The 20,944-nt window shown below is 33.3% G+C and overlaps 1 protein-coding gene and 1 long non-coding RNA gene across 3 annotated transcripts; both read right to left on the bottom strand.

Moving 5' to 3' along the window:
• Positions 1–46: 46 nt before the first annotated feature.
• On the bottom strand, positions 47–6,616 carry LOC102596458 (uncharacterized). Of its 2 annotated transcripts, XM_015312205.1 has the most exons (5): positions 6,453–6,616; positions 3,637–3,680; positions 905–3,545; positions 712–811; positions 47–622 (listed from the first exon to the last, which is right to left on the bottom strand). In XM_015312205.1, the coding sequence occupies exon 3, from the start codon at positions 3,531–3,533 to the stop codon at positions 2,574–2,576; it is 960 nt and encodes a 319-aa protein (XP_015167691.1). In that variant the 5' UTR covers positions 3,534–3,545; positions 3,637–3,680; positions 6,453–6,616; the 3' UTR covers positions 47–622; positions 712–811; positions 905–2,573. The 2 variants fall into 2 exon arrangements, with proteins under 2 accessions (XP_015167691.1, XP_015167690.1); XM_015312204.1 differs by having other exon boundaries at positions 47–811.
• A 3,106-nt stretch (positions 6,617–9,722) lies between these two features.
• On the bottom strand, positions 9,723–10,936 carry LOC102595680 (uncharacterized). The gene is made up of 3 exons (XR_367879.2): positions 10,760–10,936; positions 9,991–10,077; positions 9,723–9,810 (listed from the first exon to the last, which is right to left on the bottom strand). It is a non-coding gene; the product is annotated as an uncharacterized lncRNA (long non-coding RNA).
• Positions 10,937–20,944: the final 10,008 nt, after the last annotated feature.

The raw sequence follows: 20,944 nt of genomic DNA, 5'->3' as shown, positions 1-20,944 counted from the left end.
ATTCAATGTCTTCTTCAGTTTCAAATGTTGTGTCATCCAATTGTTGTTCAGGCCACAACTCCATATGTCCTTCCTTATGCTCAATTGTTGGTGTGTCATCACCTAAATCATAAAAACCTCTTGGCTTAAGTTTAACAACCATTCGCCACTCCTTTTCCATAGGATGATCGACATAAAACACTTGTTAAGCTTGAGAAGCAAAGACGAATGGTTCATCTGATAACTGATGTCTTGTATAGAGTAGATGATTAAAATTCACAAGAGTAAATCCATAATCATCTTTCTCAATATGCCCCTTGTTATTGTTTACCCATTTACATTTAAACAATACAAACTTGAGATTCTTGGAATAATATAACTCAATTATGTCTGTGAGGATTCCTTAAAAAGAAACCTCTGCCAATATGGGATTTTTATCCTTTGTGCTTGCATAGCTTTGAGTGATAGCCTTTAACATGATACCACTATTTTGAGTTTTTCTCTTAACATCACGAGACTCTGTTAATTATCTAACTCCATCACATATATAGCCAGTCATTCTTTTTGCTTGTATTAATGGGCCAATAGCTAAAGTTTGAATATCCTCACATATATTTTCACCAGCCATATGCATCTTGTCGACCTAGCATTCAAAAATAAAGATGTGATCTAAAAGTTATAAATACTTATATAGTAATATATGGGCCAATATTTTAGCTAGTTGAAACTTACATGATTTCTAAACCATAGTTGAAATCTTTCATTATGAATTCGATCCACATTATGTCTTGATAGACGAGGATTTTCCTTCTTGATTTCTTTTATATGTTCACTACGGAAGTAAAACACATAACTATTTAATAAAAATTGAAAGAAAATTATTTAATAATTAATTACTAAGTATAAATTATGATTGAATACTTACTCGCGATATGAAGTTATGGAGGTAGAATTAAATAAAACATATATGTGGGCTTGAGCACGTGTAATGTCATCAAGCTTAAATCATTTCTCTCTACTTGATCGAAGACCCTCTTGGTCTGTTGTTTCATTAGATAAAACATCATTTCCTATAGGTGGATTAGACATAGTCTCGACGTCATCTAAATACCATGAGCAAAACGTCATTAACTCATCTATACAACGTCCCACTTCAATCGCACCTTCTGGATAACGTTTATTCTAGTTTTTTAAGACAAAGCAAGAACCTAAAATAGACAATTTTAAGAATACAAATACAATTTCTTGTAAGTATGATAAAAAAAATAACAAAATGATACCGTTCGATAAACCACATTAAGCGATATTGTGAAGGTCCTCCCAACATTGCTTCTTCAGCTAAATGGATAAGTAGATGTTCCATGAAATCAAAGAAAGATGGAGGAAATATTCTCTCCAAATGACATAGAGTTAATGCAACTCGATCTTGGAGTTTTTCTAAGTCATATATCTTCAGATCTTTTGAACAAATGCCCTTAAAGAAATTACTTAATTCAATCAATGGCTTAAGTACATTCACTGGTAGGAGATTCCGCAAGGCAATAGGAAGGAGTTGTTGCATTAAAATATGGCAGTCATGACTCTTCAACCCATGCATTGTGCGTTGCTTGAGATCAACACAACTTGAGATATTTGAAGCATATCCGTCTGGCACTTTCACATCTTTTAACACTTGTAATAGATGTATTTTTGTGTGCTACTCAATGTGAAACATGCAGGAGGAAGATAATATTTTCCATTAGCCTTTTTCTTAGGATGCAAAGCTTTACGGATACCCATCTCTTGTAAATCTAAACGGGAATTTAAATTATCCTTTCCTTTTCCATCAACATTCAATAATGTCCATAACATATTGTCAAAGACATTCTTTTCAATATGCATCGTATCAAGATTATGACGAATCATATTGTCTTTCCAATATTCCAACTCAAAAATATGCTCGTTTTGTTCCATATATTTTGCACCAAATTATCAACATCATCCCATTTCCTTTTACGAGATTTGGCCATTAGATCTTTACCAAATTTATTTTTAATATTATTAAATTGCTTAAGAATCTCAATTCCCGTCAACCATTTAGGTGCTCCATCTAACTCCACAAGGCCATTGAATGCAACTTTATCTTTTCAAAACTTGTGTCCATCAGATAACCATCGCCTATGAGACATGAAACAATATTTTCGCCCATTTTTCAATCTTGTAGATTTAGTTTTGGAAAGACAACATGCACAAGCATATCTAGTTTTCACACCATATCCTGATAAGTTACCTAACGCTGGAAAATCACTAATTGCCCAAAGCAATGCTGCACGCATTTGAAACATGTGATTGTTTGATGCATCATAAGTGGCAACACCAACCCACAATTCTTGTAACTCATCAACTAAGGGTTGTAGATAGACATCAATATCCTTACCTGGTGCACGAAGACCATCAATAATAGTTGATAATATCATATATGGTTGTTTCATGCACAACCATGATGGCAAATTATATGGAATCAAGATAACAGGCCATGTGCTATGTGAGATAGACATAGACTTATATGGACTAAAGCCATCTGAATCCAATCCAAGTCTAACATTTCGAGGAACTCAAGAAAAAATTGTATGCGCTTCATCAAATTTCCTCCAAGCAATATTGTCTGCAAGATATCGCATTACCCTATCTCTAGTGCGGCCTTCAGCATGCCATCTCATTTGAGTAGATGTTTTAGCTAACATAAATAGTCTTTGAAGTCGTGGTATTAATGGAAAATATCTAAACACCTTTAATGGAATTTTTGATGTTTCTGAAATGGAATTAGTTGATGCACCTTTGAACTGTTTGTATCTTGGAGCTTTGCAAAACTTACTAGACGTTCTATCTTTCGTCTCATTCCAATAAATCATACAATCATTTGGACATGCATGTATCTTTTTATATTCAAGTCCTAAATCTTTAATAATCTTCTTTGAATCATAGAAGGACTGGGACAATGTTTCACCTTCTGGAAGAACATCTTTTAACAACTCTAATAGCATGGAAAATGATGTGTTACTCCATCCATTGAGACACTTTAAGTGTAATAGATGAACAAGGAACGCAAGTAGTGAATACTTGCTTCCAGGATATAACTCACGTTCAGCTTCTTTCAGTAAGCGAAAGAATTCTTCATTCTTCTTATCAAAACCCATGTTATGTTGATTTGACCCATCAAATCCTTCAGCACTAGTGTCCATATCAACAAAATTAGATGTAGGAGGAATTCCAAATGCTTCATGTAACATGTCTTGCATCTCATCACCTTTATCTAACTGATTGACCAATTTTGATGAAAATAGCTCCTCACCATGATATATCCAACTAGTGTAACTAGTTAGAAATCCATCAACCATAATATGTTCAACAATCAAATCTTTTCGAACAAATTTCATATTACGACACTTTCGACATGGATACAATATTGCAGATGCATCTGGCCTATCTAATGATGCAAAATGAAGAAACTCTTTGGCTCCATTCTCATATAAAGGATCAAGCCTATTCAATATATTTATCCAACTTTTATCCATTAAGTATATAACCTATACATATAGCAAACAAGAATTATACCATCATACTATTAAAGACTAATACCTCCATACTATTAAAGAAAACAACAAAACACATACTAACCTGCAAAGTCCACACAAAGAGTCCTGAAATTGATATGCAGTCGACTGACAGGAAAAAATAATACAACATCACAGATAGAGTTAAGGCAGCATCATTACCAAGAAGAAGAGCCAAATCAACAGGAAGAACAGTGGCAAACTAAAAAAAAGCAAAATAACAAAAACAATACAAACAATGAGGAGAGACCTAAGACACCTCAAGAACAGATGGATCAGGTAGATTCCCAGAAAAGTCACAGTCATATAGGTAAAAATATTATTACTCATAACTCTTATACTTATCTTGTAAAACCAAATTAGTCCAACAGTCAACGTACATGCAAACATCATCATGAAGAAAGGCACCGGCTAGGAAAACATGATCTGTCTGAAAAGGAAATTCAAAGGCTTCGAAGATCACAAGTATTGACTCAATGCTCCTATTACCCCTCACCCCTTTAGATAATTGTTTAAATCTTGTGAAAGTTGTTGGAGTGTTGGATGGAGGGTTGGAGGAGAATATTACTAACTTGCTGATGGTGATTTTTCCCCTGTTCTCAGGGAAGGCCAAAGTTTGTACCTTTCAATGATGAATTGATCGAATCCACTATGCAGATATACAAAACTTGTTTTGCTTTTAGGAATAGGTAATGTAGTTTTGGTGGATTATCTTAAAATAATGCTTGGCAAATTGCAATGTCGTTTTTGTCATATGTGTTGTCTTTTTCCATATTTGTTCTTTGTACTATCTTAGTGGGGCTGATTCAGGAAAAGAAAATGTTCATTATTCTTGTTTTTTACCGTCAAGCCACAATACTTCGACATCGTCTTGGACATGAATTAATTTTGGTTTTCACCTAATATGTTCATCTCATCTGCAGTACTAAATGTCACAACTTTCTTTTATTGGTTGTCTCATACTATTTTCTTATATTAGTATAGTTAGTACTGGTAATTAATTGAGTTCTGTTGTAACTATTCTTATTTTCAATTATTGTCATTTTTGCAGAGAATTCCCAATTGAGAATGGGAAGGCATTGCAGTTCATTTACAGCAGCAAGCAGTTCAAGACAAAGGGAGGTTTGGCAGCTGGAAGTGCAACTACCAACGTATATCGTAACACACATTTCAAGAAGACAATGAAGGCAATGCAAACCCCTTAGGAAAGATAACCATTAGCTTAATGACATCCTAATATCTTACTCTTTGGATACCTTTAAGAAAAGATAACCATTCTTAAAGCATGTCTCTAGCACACATAGCAGCAAATGGAAAAGAACAGAATACCTTAATGTAATTTCTAAATTATAAACATAAAAAGAAACTACTTAATAAACATGAATGTTTTTCAGTGAACTTCAACACTAGGTTCCTATTGATATGATTTTTATGTCAATCTAGTTCTAAATTTAATAGAATAGGCCAAAAGTGATAATTTTTCTTGACACTAGTAAACTTATAGCCATTAAGTAACACGAAGAAGAAAAACAATTCGACACCAAGCTAATTCAAGGCCCTATTCAAAACTGAATACATGAAGAGTATATAAACTATAAAGGAAGCAGACTGTATATGGTACCAAAAATCTCTACAACGTCGAGTTCTAGAACACTGAATCTAAATCCGCGATATCAACAAGAAACAGATTTTTCGGCATATAACAAAAAGCAACTATAGCTATTAATTTGGACAGAGAACTAAAGAAAAACAAGATAATATTTACGCAGAAGTAAGACGAGCAGTAAAGATTAATCACATACTTGACAAGTCAGTAGTTCTTTTTCTGATATTATTAGCTTCCTTAACCCTTTACATGTTGATGCTAACGGTAGCCATCAAGATCACAACACGTGAAAATTAATATCCAGAACCAAAAGAAAACATGAATGCTTTAAAAATAATATAAAAAGAAAGGAGTTGAGAAGAGCAGTTTCTGAACTCCATTGGTTTTTCTTTCTTTGCTTTTCATCCCTCCATTGATTCTAAGGAAAGTCATGCTCAATCAAAGGAGGAATAATCAATCACATGAGTCCCCAAACCGAATAAAACAAGCCTATTATAGCAGCAAACAATCGATTAACAAATAGAAAAGGTGCATCTATTAACAATTTTCCAGTGCATCCATCAACTGTAGTAGTCAATTTGCTTGGTATAAGAGGAGGGGAACTCATTAAGAACCATTACATTAATAACCACATCATCATTGACTATATCCTTTAAATGAGCTATCTTTTCCATATCTATTACTTCTCCAATAACAAGATCAAGTCTTACAACTTTCTCAACTAGGAAATATGCAAAGGCTGCTTATGGTAGAGCATCCAAAAATTTAACCAGTACGTTTGTATTACTATTAGTGCTAATAAAGAGTCTTGTTTGAATTTAAGGCATCGATGAGGTCTTGTAAGGCTTCATAAACATGGTTATATATGATTTCTAGGCAGCATTGGTGATGATTTCTTAAGAAACAAAGCCACGAGTTTAGAGTCACTGTTTAAACCACAAACTCAACAATGCAGACCAATTTAATTGGTATTTTTTTTCTCTACAAAAGAGCAAAGTTCAAAAGATCAAAACCATCACATAAAATTCCTAAACATAAAAGAAGCAAAAGAATAGTGAACCCCACGATTTGAACACAAGCAGAAAACAATGGATTATGAAACTAGAAAGGAAAATCGATTATGAGCATGCTAAAACTAGAAAAGAAAAAAATTATAGTAACTTGTTCACATATTCGTTCACAGTACCGTAACTCAATGAAAATTGAAACTAAAACCCTATGCACTCAAAATTATTGAAATTAAAACCCTAAAGAGGAAGGAGAAATTACAGTACCTCGTTCACAAATTCCTTCACAGATTCAAATGCTAAGAGGGACGACGGCAGTATCCAGTAACTCTGAGAGAGACGACGCCAATATCCTCTCAGAGAGACACGCTAGTAACCTCTGCTGAGCCCAAAGTGATTTAATAAAATCACAAATCGTCACAATTATTAAAATACCTGGGAATCAAAATATTTGTAGGATGAGATTAATCCAGTAAAACCTACAAGACAATATAAATTAAGAACTAAATTGTGAAACCTTGAAACATCACATGGTTCCGAAAGTCAATACCTTTTCAATTAGTTAACAGAACTTGACCCCAAAATCCCAAAATCCTACCTGATCAAAGATTTGTTTCAGTAAGACCATAAGTTTGTATGAAATAAAAACCTTAGGATTACCTGTGGATGGAGATGGCTACCATGAATTTCTTTGCTTGAGCAATGTGTTGAGGGCGTGAGGCAATAAACAAATAACTCTAGACTTTAAGCAGGAGTAGGGTTTTTATTTTTAAAGTATCTTATTACTAATAGCAGGGAATATTTTATCGTAGTAGAAAAATTAGAGGGAAAAGTTAATAAATTTTCTTTTACTTTAATAAACTTAAAATGAAAGTTTTATTTTTAAGCCAATTATTTCAACTTAAACTATAAACTTTCACTTAAAAGCTGGAAAAAATCTATAAAATTCAATCACTACAACTCAAACTATAAAGTTGCTCTAGGACTACATAAAATCCACTTACTTCCACTCAAACTATAAGCTTTCACTCAGAAATTGCATAAAATATACAAAGTTAAATTGTTTCCGCTGAAACTACACATTTCGCCACAAACTGCATATAATCTATAAAATCCCACTATTTTCACCGAAAAATCTAATTACTACAAAATTCAACATTATTTTTGCTGAAACTACAAAATTAATTTCACTAGAAGCTGCATATATAATCGACAAAATCAAACTACTATCAATCAAATTCAACTGATCTTCTCACTAATAAATTAGGTTTAAAATGGATCGAAATGTGTACCGTCACGTTTGAGGGTTTTAGAGTGAACGAGAGCGCTTTGGATCAATTCATTCTTTACCAATTTGGCCACTCATCGCAGACCCTTTCATTTCTCCCTTGGGGTTCACAATCACACCAGCATTATCTTCAAAGTACATGAAGACACCGTCCTTTCGGCGCCATGGCTTGCGCTGACGAACAATGACACCATCATTAGTTTTGTATACAATGCTATTTAGTTTTGTGAAATGAATTTAGAATTTTATTAGTTATATATTGTAATTTTAAATTAGCTTAAAATTCTACATCCTTCAAAATCAAAAGGAAAATGCATTTTCCTATCCTTTGAATTATACACAAATGAACTTATTTGTTTGGATAGAAAATTTCCTGATGTAAATAAACGTGATTTAATTTTAGTTATATCCTCTTTTTGTGAGTTTGCATCTATCCATTTTAAAATACATATTATTATTATTATTATGATCATCATTGTTATTATTATATTTATTATTATTATGATCATCATCATCATCATCATCATCATTATTATTATTATTATTATTAGTTAACAATTTTCCTTTTACATTTAAACTGTATTACTAAAGAGGAAATTTTAAAATTCAAATTAAAAACAATAACAAAATTTTAATTTTAGGAAGAAAAAAAAGAAACTTAAATTATTTAGTTTATTACTCTTTTTTTATTCTTTTTGGTTAATTTAAAAATCATGTTCAGACGATTTTAAAATTATTTAGAAACATAGAACAGATGTATCATTTGCTATGACAATCAACAAGAGTTAAGGAAAGTCTTTATCTCATGTGGGCTTATTTCTTAAGAAGCCAGTGTTTACACGTGGACAATTTTATGTTGCTCTTTCCAGAGTGACAAAGAGAAAAGGATTAAAAATACTAACTTTCGATGAAGATGGGAAAATAAGTAATCAAGCTACAAATGTAGTATATAAAGAAGTATTCCAGAATTTAATTTGACATAAATTGTATATTTGGATGTTTGTATATATACTGCAATTTTTTGTGTTTGTTACAAAAACTGTTAAAGATTTGCATATATAAGTACAAAAATATTCATAGTTACGTATTATTTTAACTATTTATAACTTTGTATAACTGTAATAATTCTATACGTTCATTGAATTAACATATTTTTATATTTAAATTAACTGATTTGCTGGTTTTACTTATTATATTAATGTATTCTATAGCATATGGAAGTAAGTATCGTTACAAAGTGTACTTTCTAATAAAAATGCATCACAGTTAATATAAAGACCCAATACAATGAAATCATTTTAAGTTCTAATCTTAATCTCTACGTTTCCATTATTCATTTACAATTACTATGTTTTATAAGGGTTTAGAATTATACTAACTAATAATACTATAATCAAATTAATAATGATGACTATATTTTTGACAATTACACGAAATACAAATGATCTTTTGAGCTTTTGGATTGAAATCGATGGTAATAAGATTGTGTATAAATGGAGAGATACAATACACTTACACATATGATGGACAATTTCACGGTTTAATAATTTAGCATTTTTTTAAACATATTATCAGGCTATTTAATTATGTGAAATGGAACCACATTTTAACATTAGTTATTTGATATTACCTATTTTCTATATATAAACAGTGGAAGGATTTGTTTTAGGTTCTTTCAAACTTTAGTATTCAATCTTTTAACATGTTCTATGTTCTTTATGTTGGTGATCATTGTTAATGCTAAATGATACAACACTACTCATTCCCCAAAATACAATTTTCTACCACTTTCCATTTTTCACAATTATAAACTTTACTCAATAAGAAATAGTATTTTCATTTATATCATAGTATTATGTGTTTTGATGTTTCCTTACCGGTGTATGGTTGTCTTTATGTGTAAAAGTTATTAAAATTTTGTTTACCATACCAACAGCTCACTATTACAATACATTAAAAGCTACATCAGCTCAATGTATATCTAATTAAGTTCAAATAAAGTTATTTAATCAGAGATACTTAAACTCTTTCGTATGTAAATATGTCATTACAATGTCTTAACTTTTAGAAATATAATCTATAACATATACATATACTCATAATATTATTCTTTTAAGTTTCTAATACTTATGTATTGTAACCTATTAGGTTAACATTAAACAGATACAACTTAATAAACAGATAGCAAAAAAAAGGTAAAATTTAACTTAGAAATATATATGCAATAGTACATAGGTACTAACCTTAAGTAGCTCACTATAATAACTGAACTTTGCTATCAATAAACTTGCAGATACAATTTCTTCCCATAAACACCTTCTACACCCATCTACAAAACTGAATTACAAAACATTCAACAAATTAGTATAAAAATTTTACACCAAAATAATATTTTTATTTACAATATATAGATTGGTGAGAAAGAAACGGATATATACGAAAATTGAATATCTTACTTACATGTTGGTTTATTAAAGATATATCTTCCCAAATTAAAATATTTAAATAATCATTTACCTTTTTATGTAACATACTCAAATTTATCATCATCAACTCTCACTTTAATGCTCAAACATACAAAGATGAGAAAAGTACAGACATCACCTGACATTGCAAAGAAAATTTAAAAATTATATAATAAAAGAAGAGAACAATCACCAATATAAATAACAAAATTTGCTTCAACATAAGCTTATTAACACTATTTTATTGTATGCATGTAGTAATTTATTATATATTTTTATTTTTAAATATTATACAGCACCTTACCATATTCCCAAATAATTTAAGATCTACAAAAAATATATCTACAGGAGATGGCATAAGAAAAATCTCACCAAAATTACTCCACAACAATAATTAGTTGCAATCAAATAAAAGTCACTCAGATTTATCATTTTTCATGGTGAATTTAAAAAAAAATAAAAAAAATATAATCACCATTGCAAAAAATATTCAATGGTTGACTAAACGAGCCTAGATCTGAATACCGAAACGAAGCTAGATCTGACTATAACTATGCTCAAAATCATATATTCCATATCCATTAACCATAGGCTGCTTTAAAAATTCTCTCTTAAGAATTTTCTAAATTTGTTGTTCACACGATGAGTTGGGAAAAATTTATACCAAATTTATTATGATGTATTCATATTAAAGAGAATTCCTAATCCATTAAACTTCAAATCAGCATGAAACCTTTTGCAACACCAAAAAATTGCATAGAACCCAAATGATAATTCCAATCGAAAAATTATAAAAAAAAACAAAAAATAAAAACACCTACACTTGTTAAAATCCACATAGAAGCCTATAGAAGCCCTATAATAACTTTGTCCATCCACACTCGGAATATGGAACTCACCTTCCAAATTTGGAAAATTATCTTCTATCAGTTCATGTTTTGGTCTCCTTCTAGAGATATCCATTTTGTTTTTTATTTTTTAGTTTGTTCTTTTTACTTTTTACTTTTCAACTAGACCAATATTTTCCTTTTTGTCCATACATTTTTGTACTTTGGTGGGTTGTCCAAAAGTATATTATATTTTTTTTTCCAAATGCACTGATATTGCCAGATTTTAATAAAACAAATAAATACATATAGAAACGCGTACAAACATAAATGACTTAAAATAAATGAATACTGAAGGCACTCGCATCAATATTCCTAAGAAGTGGTTTCTTTGTCACATATTACTTTATTTCATTATTAAATTAATAAATTATTTATTAATTATTTTTAAAATTACACTTGCTATTAATATTTTTTTTTTTCACATTTGTTTTTCTATCAAGTATATTATAATATTTTCGTATATTTAAGTTGTGCATTATTTTAATTTATAAAACTTTCAACGTACCTTTAATTTATAAAACTTTTATCATACTTTTAATGTAGCATGGATTGCTTTCTTTCAAACGTCCTAAATAATGTGACGCAAAGCAAATTTTAAATATTCAATCAAAGTTTTATCTATCTTTCATATATTTTAAAAAAAATTATAGTACTTTATCCTAATTATTTTTGTAATATATATTCCTTATCTTAAATATTTAATTAATCTTTTTATATTAAATTAAAAAATTACATTTAAATTTTACCTTTTTATCATTTTATAATATCCACGCAACGCGCGGGTACTTATACTAGTTTATAATATTAAGACAGAGGCATTTTCTCCTCTTCTCTCCAATTTTCCTAATTAACATTTTAGGGTTTCTGGATTGCGATTGTTGGAGAAGAAACAATGGCGTCGGTGTCAATTGGAATCACCAGCCTAGAAGTCCGAGACATCGTCAACTACATTGGCAACTCCATCGGCGATGGCATCAGTATGTATTGAGTGTGCTAGACCAATAATTTTGTTGCCGAAGAAAGTAAGTATAACTACCTCAAGGTCACTTAGAACACCTCTCTAATTACCCGTCCATAGTTGTCCTTTTCTTAGTTTCAATTTTGTTGAAAATTTGGTACAAATTTATTAAAATATTTGCTTTTGTAGGTTTGTCGGTAACAATTTTTTTATCCTGTAAATTGCAACTGTAGGAGAGGATCATAAAAAATTATTATTTGGTGCAAATTGCAACTCAATGAGTCGAAGTTTCTATTATCATTTCTAGACTGAATTTTCCAATCCTAGTATCCAATAAAGTTCTGAATGTTGACTGAATTTGAAGGATCTGGATATTGTTATGTGCAATTGTAGTACCATCGTGTTATATATCTATTCTAGATTATATAAATATAAATTTGTTCTACTAGAGTGGTTTTCGATAGATCCTCGGCTCTAATGTTAAAGACTCTCGGCACTAGGTGGAATAGGGGGAGGGGGATGTCCAAGTAATGAAGAAACAATTGTATGGTTTGGGTTTGTATACTCTCTACCCTTTCTAGATCTCACTCGTTGGATTACACCGAGTATGTTGTTGTAGTTGGCTAGTTGCAATAACGTATGGAACAAATACTGCTGCAATGTTGCTTTCAATTATGACATTGGTTCTGTAGTCTGCTTATGCATTTTTTGTCCAAGAAATGAAAGTTGTATTATTCTGAGTCTATTCTTGTTATAGAAAGACCTTAGTGTTTTGGTCTTTTCTTCTTCTTGGAGGCAGAAACACTACTAGGATACTAGGACTAACTCCACTCTTTTTCTTCACGTTATTGGAGGGGCTGGCGAAGTTTTTTCTCCCAAAACACTGTTTATTTGTCAATAGGCTATTTAGCTTTTTTCAGCTGCATACTATCAGTTAATTTCATCTTTTATAGTTTTGTATCTTAGATTAGTCCTTGTTATGTTAACTTAAATTTTTTTCTGAAAATTAAAAATGTCGTCTACAATAGTCGGAAGATCACCTAATAGTTAATTAATTAGTTATTACGACAACCCTAGTCGGCGTTATTAAATTAATAAATTATTATTTAATAAGTATTCCGACTACAGTAGTCAGTAGTATTTAAATTAATAAAATATTATTTTACTACCGTTCTGACTACAATATATAGTCAGCAGTTCAGGTACTTTAATGGTCGGGTTTTAATTTATATGTAGTGACTATGGTAGTCGGCAAGTATTTTCCGACGCTCAGTCTGCCGACTACTCAAAAGTAGTCGGAAAGTCATCGGAAAACTGTGTTTTCCAACTACATTCCGACCAATTTTGAAGTCAGCAAACAACAAAAATCAATGTCGCTAAAATCAATGACATTTTACAACAAATGTCACTATTTTAGTGATATTTTTCTAAATGTCACTAAAATCAATGACATTTTGCAGTAAATGTCATAATATATTCAACATTTACATTAAATGTCACTATTTAAGCGATATTTTCCTAAATGTCACTAAAACCAATGACATTTCGTAATAAATGTCATATTATATTCAACATTTGTAGCAAATGTCATCATTTAAATGACATTTTCGCTAAATGTCGCTAAAAACGACATTTTGCAATAAATGTAATTATTTTAGTGACTTTTTTTCTAAATGTCACTATAATCAATGACATTTTGCAGTTAAAGTCATAATATATTCGACATTTATATTAAATGTCACTATTTAAGCGATATTTTTCTAAATGCCACTAAAACTAATGACATTTTGTAATAAATGTCATATTATATTTGACATTTGTAGCAAATGTCATCATTTAAATGACATTTTCGCTAAATGTCGCTAAAAACAACGACATTTTGCAATAAATGTCATTATCATAGTGACATTGTGGACCAAATGTCATTATATTTACGATATTTTGATACCAAATGTCATTATTTTTACGACATTTGACATCAAATGTCATTGTTTTATGACATTTTGTTCTTAAATGTTGTGAAATTCTCTATTTTCCGACATTTGTTTCAAATGTCACCAAATTAATGTCGTCGTACGTAGCATGGCTCGATCCCAATCTATATAATTATGGATGGCAGCTCATGGGTTAAAATATCTAGCATGGCCCGATCCCAATCTATATAATTATGGGTGGCTGCTCAGGGTTAAAATACCTAGCATGGGTTGATCCCAATCTATATTATTATGGGTGGCAGCTGAGGGGATAAAAGCCTGGCATGGGTCGATCCCGATTTGTATATTTATGAGGACCACATCCAGGGGTTAAAATGCCTAGCATGGGTCATCCTCTCCTACCACTGATCAACTGGTCATTGTGTCACATGCTACAAAGTTTATAAAGAAAAGATGAGTAAACTTAAAGCCAAGAATGTAATGTACATGATTCCCCAAGTATAACCAAAGAATGTAATGTACATGATTTCACAAGTATAAGCAAAGGTGAATGTAATGTACATGATTCCTAAAGAATAAGCAGAGGTGAATGTAAGGTATGCGATTCCACACGTATAATCAAAGGTTGTCTCTTATCCTATCTATACATAATATTTGTGCATTGTACCTGATTTAAGTTGAGCTCTTATTTTACATATGGTTACTTTATGCTTCACATATTCAGTACATTCTTTTGTACTGACGTCCCTTCTGGGGGATGTTGTTTTAATGCCACAGGTACAGGTACTCACGCTAATAAAATCTCTCAATATAAGCATATGATACTCAACTACCTTTGGTGAGCTCCAGGTTGCTTCAAGGCTTTGCCAAGTCTCTAGTATATTTTTGAGATTATATATTAGTTAAGGGGTATGATGGGGTCTTGTCCCGTTATAAGCTAAGTGTCTATCTTTTAGAGGCTTTGTAGACCAATGTCAAAGTGAAGCGTGATTATGTCTTGTTTTCTAGTAATTAAGGCCTCAACATCCAATCAAGTATATCTATTTTGGGCCTATCTATGTTGGTATTTTATTATGGTATTTTACGTTTACTCATCAAAGATTTATAACTTCATTTGTTGCATGTATGATAAGCAAGAGTTATAGGTTAGTTCTCTCGGGCCTTTAGGGCATCGGGTGCCTATCCGTCTCAATGGGACTTGGGGTGTGACACAACGTAGTGTTGGATGTTGATCATGGTTACTTGTATCTGCAAAATAAAATGATGCACGCCAAATGGCATCAGTACATTGAATGTACGAGCATGCAAGGGGAATTGTAAACAAAGCGTAAGCTTGATTGGAATTTGAAAGAAATACTTACCTCAACTTTAATCAACTCATGGAAACTCAACTCAATGAAGAAATAGAACAGCAATAAAGATATAGTTTATATAAAGCATTTAAACTGTAGATAACATCTTCAAGTATTGCAAAATACCATAATATCTCAGTTGTATATAAGAATACAAAAAAATAAACAATGTTTGGGAGATTTTCTAATCGACATTTATCACTATGAGCTATGTGATGCTACAACGTCTTGCCCACGCTACTAGAACTGTCTTATAACTTGACGGGATATAGAACGCCTCAACTAAATGGATCCACTAAGCTATGCTTAAAAGCATTAAGGAATCATCTAAAAAGAATGCTCTTATCTACCCACGTTGGCAACATGGTTTATGGAGACTTGAGTTATCATGAACTCGTCCCCATTTCGATGCTCAATACTACTCCCAAAATATACTAAGCTCATATGTTTAAAAACGTAACTCTTTTTCTGTGGTTTGAGATTATTACTCAAAAACTAGCTCAAAAGCTCTCTTGGAAAATCGGTGTTTTCTTTCTTGTTTAAATGTAAAAACATTTACTCTTTGGAAATACTTTGTTCCCATATAATCTTTTAAAGAAAATGAACTTCGCCCTTACTCAACTCAATGCTCAAGTCTTAAAACAACTTTAGAAACATTTGTAAAAGACGTTTGAAAAGAATCTAAGAACTCTCTAGACTTGGCTCTTAACATTCCTTGAATTTAATTTATGGATTCAAGGTTATGATTCATGTTAATGGATGATTTCTAGATTTTTTGAAGTCATTTAGAGTAGTTAGAATTGATAGGAAGTGTTAGTACACTTTAGAAGGACTCAAACAGGCTAAATGATGAAAAACGGGTGAGGGCAGACGTCCCAAATGAACTGCTGGCGCGGGGCGCCAGACCCTAAAGTTCAGAGACACAAATTTGGCGCACTTCTGGAACGCCTCCCTAGGACTTCTAGCGCATCGGGGTGCAACGCCCTAGACCTTTTGGTGCATCGGGGGTGCGTCGCCTTAGCCTCTCCCAAGACCTTTCCAATGAATTTTTCATCTCATTTTCTTATCTTAATTCAATTAAATTTGATTCTTCTTTCTCAATTTCTCTTTAGATTCAAATACTTAAACCATGTACACAAGAATCTAACTCAAAACAACTCTAATAATCAACAAAGTTATCTCAAGAAACTCATCAATCTCATTCCAATTCAAGAATGAAACAAATTTAAGAACATCAAACTTTCAACTCTTTAGGTAGAATTCCCACTGAAATAAACATGTTTGCATGTGGATGAATGAACCAAATGCTATGTCAACTCACATACCTCTTTAGGGATCAACCCTTGGTGAAATCCGCACGAAACCTTCAAGAACTTGACTAAATCTTTACCCTTTCTCCTCCTTTCTCCTCTAGAGTTCTTTTCTCTAAAACCCTAGTGAGAAATTTGAGTGTGTAAACTGAAAAAATTCAGATTAGACCCCAAATGAATTACTCAAATGAAATAACTTAATTGGGTAAGGAAAAGAAGAAAATACCCCTCTTAATTCCAGGTAACTTTCCTTAATTAGATAGCCCAACTTTAAACAATTATATCTTCCTCATACGAGCTTGAAAATTGGCTTAACTTGGTGGCGTTGGAAATAGGATTACAAGACCTTTCATTTGATATCTTATTGACCACCTAACTCATTATGTACTGAAAGTTATGGTCGTTTGAAGTTGACTGAAAACTCATACATAACATAACTTCGCCAAATTTCAGATCTTCATTCTTTCCAAAAATGGTTCTTTCTAATTCTAGCGCTTTCAAATAACGGGGTGTTACAATATCTCCCTTTTGGGAACATTTGTCCTCGAATGAGATCACTCTAAGTAGACTAAGATTGTAAGATCTAACATTCAGCTCAAACACCCAACAAGCAAATCTAACACATTCAGTATATCAATTAAAGAGTACTAACAAGAGAATTAGTACCTTGATCTGGAATGTCTCTGGATTCAAAGAGATGTGGATATCTCTTCTTCATGACCTCCTCAGTCTCCCATGTAGCTTCCTCAACAAACTGATTTCTCCATAAGACCTTGACTAGTGCTACATCCTTGGTTCTCAAATTGCGAACCTGGCGGTCTAGAATCTGATCACGAAACTCCTCATAAGAAAAGCTATCCTAAATACCAATATCTTCAGTGGGTATGATATGTGAAGGCTCGCCCATACACTTTTTCAACATAGAAATGTGAAACACTAGATACATTGCATCTAACTCTTGCGGTAGCTCCAACTCATAAGCTACATTATCAATCCTCTTGGATATTCTGTAACGACCAATATACCGGGTACTAAGTTTCCCCTTCTTACCAAATCTCATAACACCCTTCATGGGTGAAACCTTCAAGTATACTCAATCATCTACTTCAAACTCTAAGTCTCTTCTCCTACTATTTGTATAGGATTTCAGACAACTCTGGGATGTTTTCAACCTCTCTTGAATAACTTTTACTTTCTCCATAGCTTGATGAACTAAGTCTGGTCTTATCATGTCAAGCGCGGTAGATGCAATAAAAAAATAGCGTACATGCTCAAAATATGCCTAAAGCTTTTAGCTTTGATCATTCGATGCCGAGTGAAAGGGTTCCTCGCTAAATAAAACCAAAGTTCAACAATCTCTTACCTACCCCAGCCCATCCCTTCACCCGAATAATGACCACTTAAGCACCTCTGGAAGCGAACAGAAAGAGATGGCAGAGTCCGCCTCGTCCTTATACGACTTTCTTTCCATGTGTTCTATAACTCACGGATGCCCTACCCAAGGAAGAAATCAGAACCAGGGCAGTCACATGTATGTTAGGTAGCCTCCTCACTAAACACAAGTAAGAGCTAGCTTGCATTGAGAATGAGGGCCCTCATAAGGACTTTATTTTAGCTCCTTACTTACAGATAAGAGTCAAAGTTCAAACAGCCCACTTTGCTCCGTTGCTCCGCTCGCTCTAATGATTCTACATACCGGCCGTAAAGAGAGAGCGCAGTGCGATTGGCTCTATAATGGAAATAATGGATCTGCTCTATCGTAGAGCATCGCTAGCAGTGTCGAACTTCGCTCGCGATTCAACCGGAACTAAGGACCTGAACTGAATGGAATTTTAGAGCTCTCGCGCGGCTATCTAAAGAATGAAGAACTGCTATTGAACAAGAGCGAGTGCAGTGAGTAAGCACTGAACGAGCTAAATAGAAGTTGTAGCAATGAGTTACTAAGGAATGACTATGTTGAAGTTTCAACGTAGAGCTCGGTACTTTCAATTTCATGATTGTATTCCAGGCTGAGCACAACATCTTTATGCACCCATTTCACATCTTAGGCCTAGCTGGTGTAAAAGGCGGCTCCCTATTCAGTGTTATGCATGCTTCCTTGGTAACCTCTAGTTTGATCAAGAAAAGTACAGAAGATGAATCTGCTAATGAATGTTACAGATTCGGTCAAGAGGAAGAAACTTAGAATATCGTAGCCGCTCATGCTTATTTTGGCCGATTGATCTTCCAATATGCTAGTTTTAACAACTCTTGTTCGTACACATCTTCTCTTTGTTTTCCGTTCCTCTAATGAGTTAGAGACAGAGTTCGAAAAGGTCAAATCTTTGATGATTCCATCATCTATGATTGAGTTGCAAAAACTTCTGGATAGGTATCCTCCATCTGAACCGAATTCTTTCTGGTTAAAGAATCCCTTTCTAGTAGCTCTAATGTCCGTAGCATCAATCCTCACCAATTAATTACTAAAAATAATATAACTTAATTTGGTAAGGAAAAGACCAAAATACCCTTCTTTAATCCGGGTAACTTTCCCTAATTGGACAATCCAACTTTAAACATGCATATCTCCCTCATACGAGTATGAAAATTACCAAACTCGGTGGCGTTTGAAAGAGGATTCCAAGACCTTTCATTTGATATCTTATTCGCCACCTAACTCATCATGTACTGAATGTTATGGTCCTTTGAAGTTGACTCAAAACTCATACTTAACATAACTTTGTCAAATTTCAGATATTTATTCTTTTCAAAAATGGTTCTTTCTAATTCTAGCTCTTTCTAATTGCGGGGTTTTACAAAATCCTTCGATTTTGGGGCAGAAATTATAAGCAAAACATCTCTTTCTACTCTTTTTCCTCTAAGTTTGGATGATTTTTGATGAATAAAGATTTTGGTTAGGTTGTGACTAGATTATTAGGCTTAAACTTAGTAAAACGACGTAGTTTAGGTAATAAACAGTATAGTTTAGGTGCCTAATGCATAGGAAAAAAGACCAAAATGACCCTAACTTAAAAGATGATGAGGCTCTTCCACAGAGCCAATGACAGACCGTCATAGGGACCACGACCCGTCAAGTTGGTCTTCATTCACGGGCCATTTCTATTGCTTTCTGGTACCCCCGACCCCCTACGATCCACTCCACGGACTGTATGAAGGACCACAGATCGTGAAGACCACTGTGGTTCTTCACTTGGGGATACGGTCTCTTGGTGCAGGTTGAAGAGCCACACCACGGCTCGTGAAGGGCTCCGTAGTCCACCACTTCTGGGTGGCTGTAAAGCACGTTGAGGCTGATAGGTCGTGGTCCTGATCATGGCCCGTGAACCCCTGCATGGTTCACCTTTTTCTGATGAATAGTCCAAGTTTGATTACTGAGGTGTAACAATATCTCCCCATTAGGATCATTCATCCTCGAATGAAGTCTAAACTAGCTGAGTATGGAGGGAAGGAGCTGCAACCCTACCATTAAGTACTAGAAATTGATATCTAACTGAACTTAGTTCCAAGAACATGCAAATATACTGAAATGCAAGAACAATTGAAGGAACAAGATAGTGAGACTGAATTTACGCAAAAGTAAACTGAAAGACTAGAGAGGAATTATTACGTGAAGTTGAAATGGAATCGAAAGGAAAGAGGTGAGGATATTTGGCCTTCATGGTTGCTTCTGCTTCGCAAGTAGCTCTCTCTACGGAGTGACTCCTCCACAAAACCTTCACTGAAGCAACTTCTTTATTTCTCAACCTACGAACCTCACGGTCCGAACTTCTTCATAAGTGAGACTATATTTAACAGCCACACTTTCTAATGGTACTATTGATGTTGGATCATCCACACACTTCTTCAACAAGGAAATGTGAAAGTCTGGATGAACTGTTGCTAATTCTGCTGGCCACTCTAACTCATAGACCACATTATCAACCCTTTTTAGGATTCTGTAAGGACCTACATATCTAGGACTAAGCTTCCCTCTGTTGTAAAATATTATCACCCCCTTCATAGGTGATACCTTCAGGAAAACCCAATCATCGATTTCAAATTCTAAGTCCCCATCTCCTCACATCTGCATAGGACTTCTGACGACTCTGAGTTGTCTTTAGTCTATCTCTTATTAGTTGAACTTTTTCCATAACTTCATGAACCGAATCTGTCCCAATCAAGGCTGCTTCACCTACTTCAAACCAAACAATCGGGGACATGCATCTACTCCCATATAGTGCATCATACGGGGCCATATGGATGCTATAATGGAAGCTATTATTATAAGCAAACTCTATGAGAGGTAAGTGATCATCCCAACTACCATTGAAATCGATCACGCAAGCTCTTAAGATGTCCTCTAAGGTTTGAATGGTACGTTCTGCCTGACCATCCGTCTGTGGATGAAATGTTGTGCTGAGATTTACCTAGGTATCAAGACCTTTCTGACACAATTTCCAGAAATAAGAGGTAAATTGAGGACCTCTATTGAGATTATAGACAAGGGAACCCCATGCAACCTGACTATCTCATGGATGTAGAGTTTGGCATAGTCCTTCGCTTAATCTGTATTATTGAAATGC

The sequence above is a fragment of the Solanum tuberosum genome, unplaced genomic scaffold, assembly GCF_000226075.1.
Source record: "Solanum tuberosum cultivar DM 1-3 516 R44 unplaced genomic scaffold, SolTub_3.0 scf00195, whole genome shotgun sequence".
NCBI lineage: Eukaryota > Viridiplantae > Streptophyta > Magnoliopsida > Solanales > Solanaceae > Solanum > Solanum tuberosum.
This window is presented reverse-complemented; position numbering and strand designations above follow the sequence as displayed.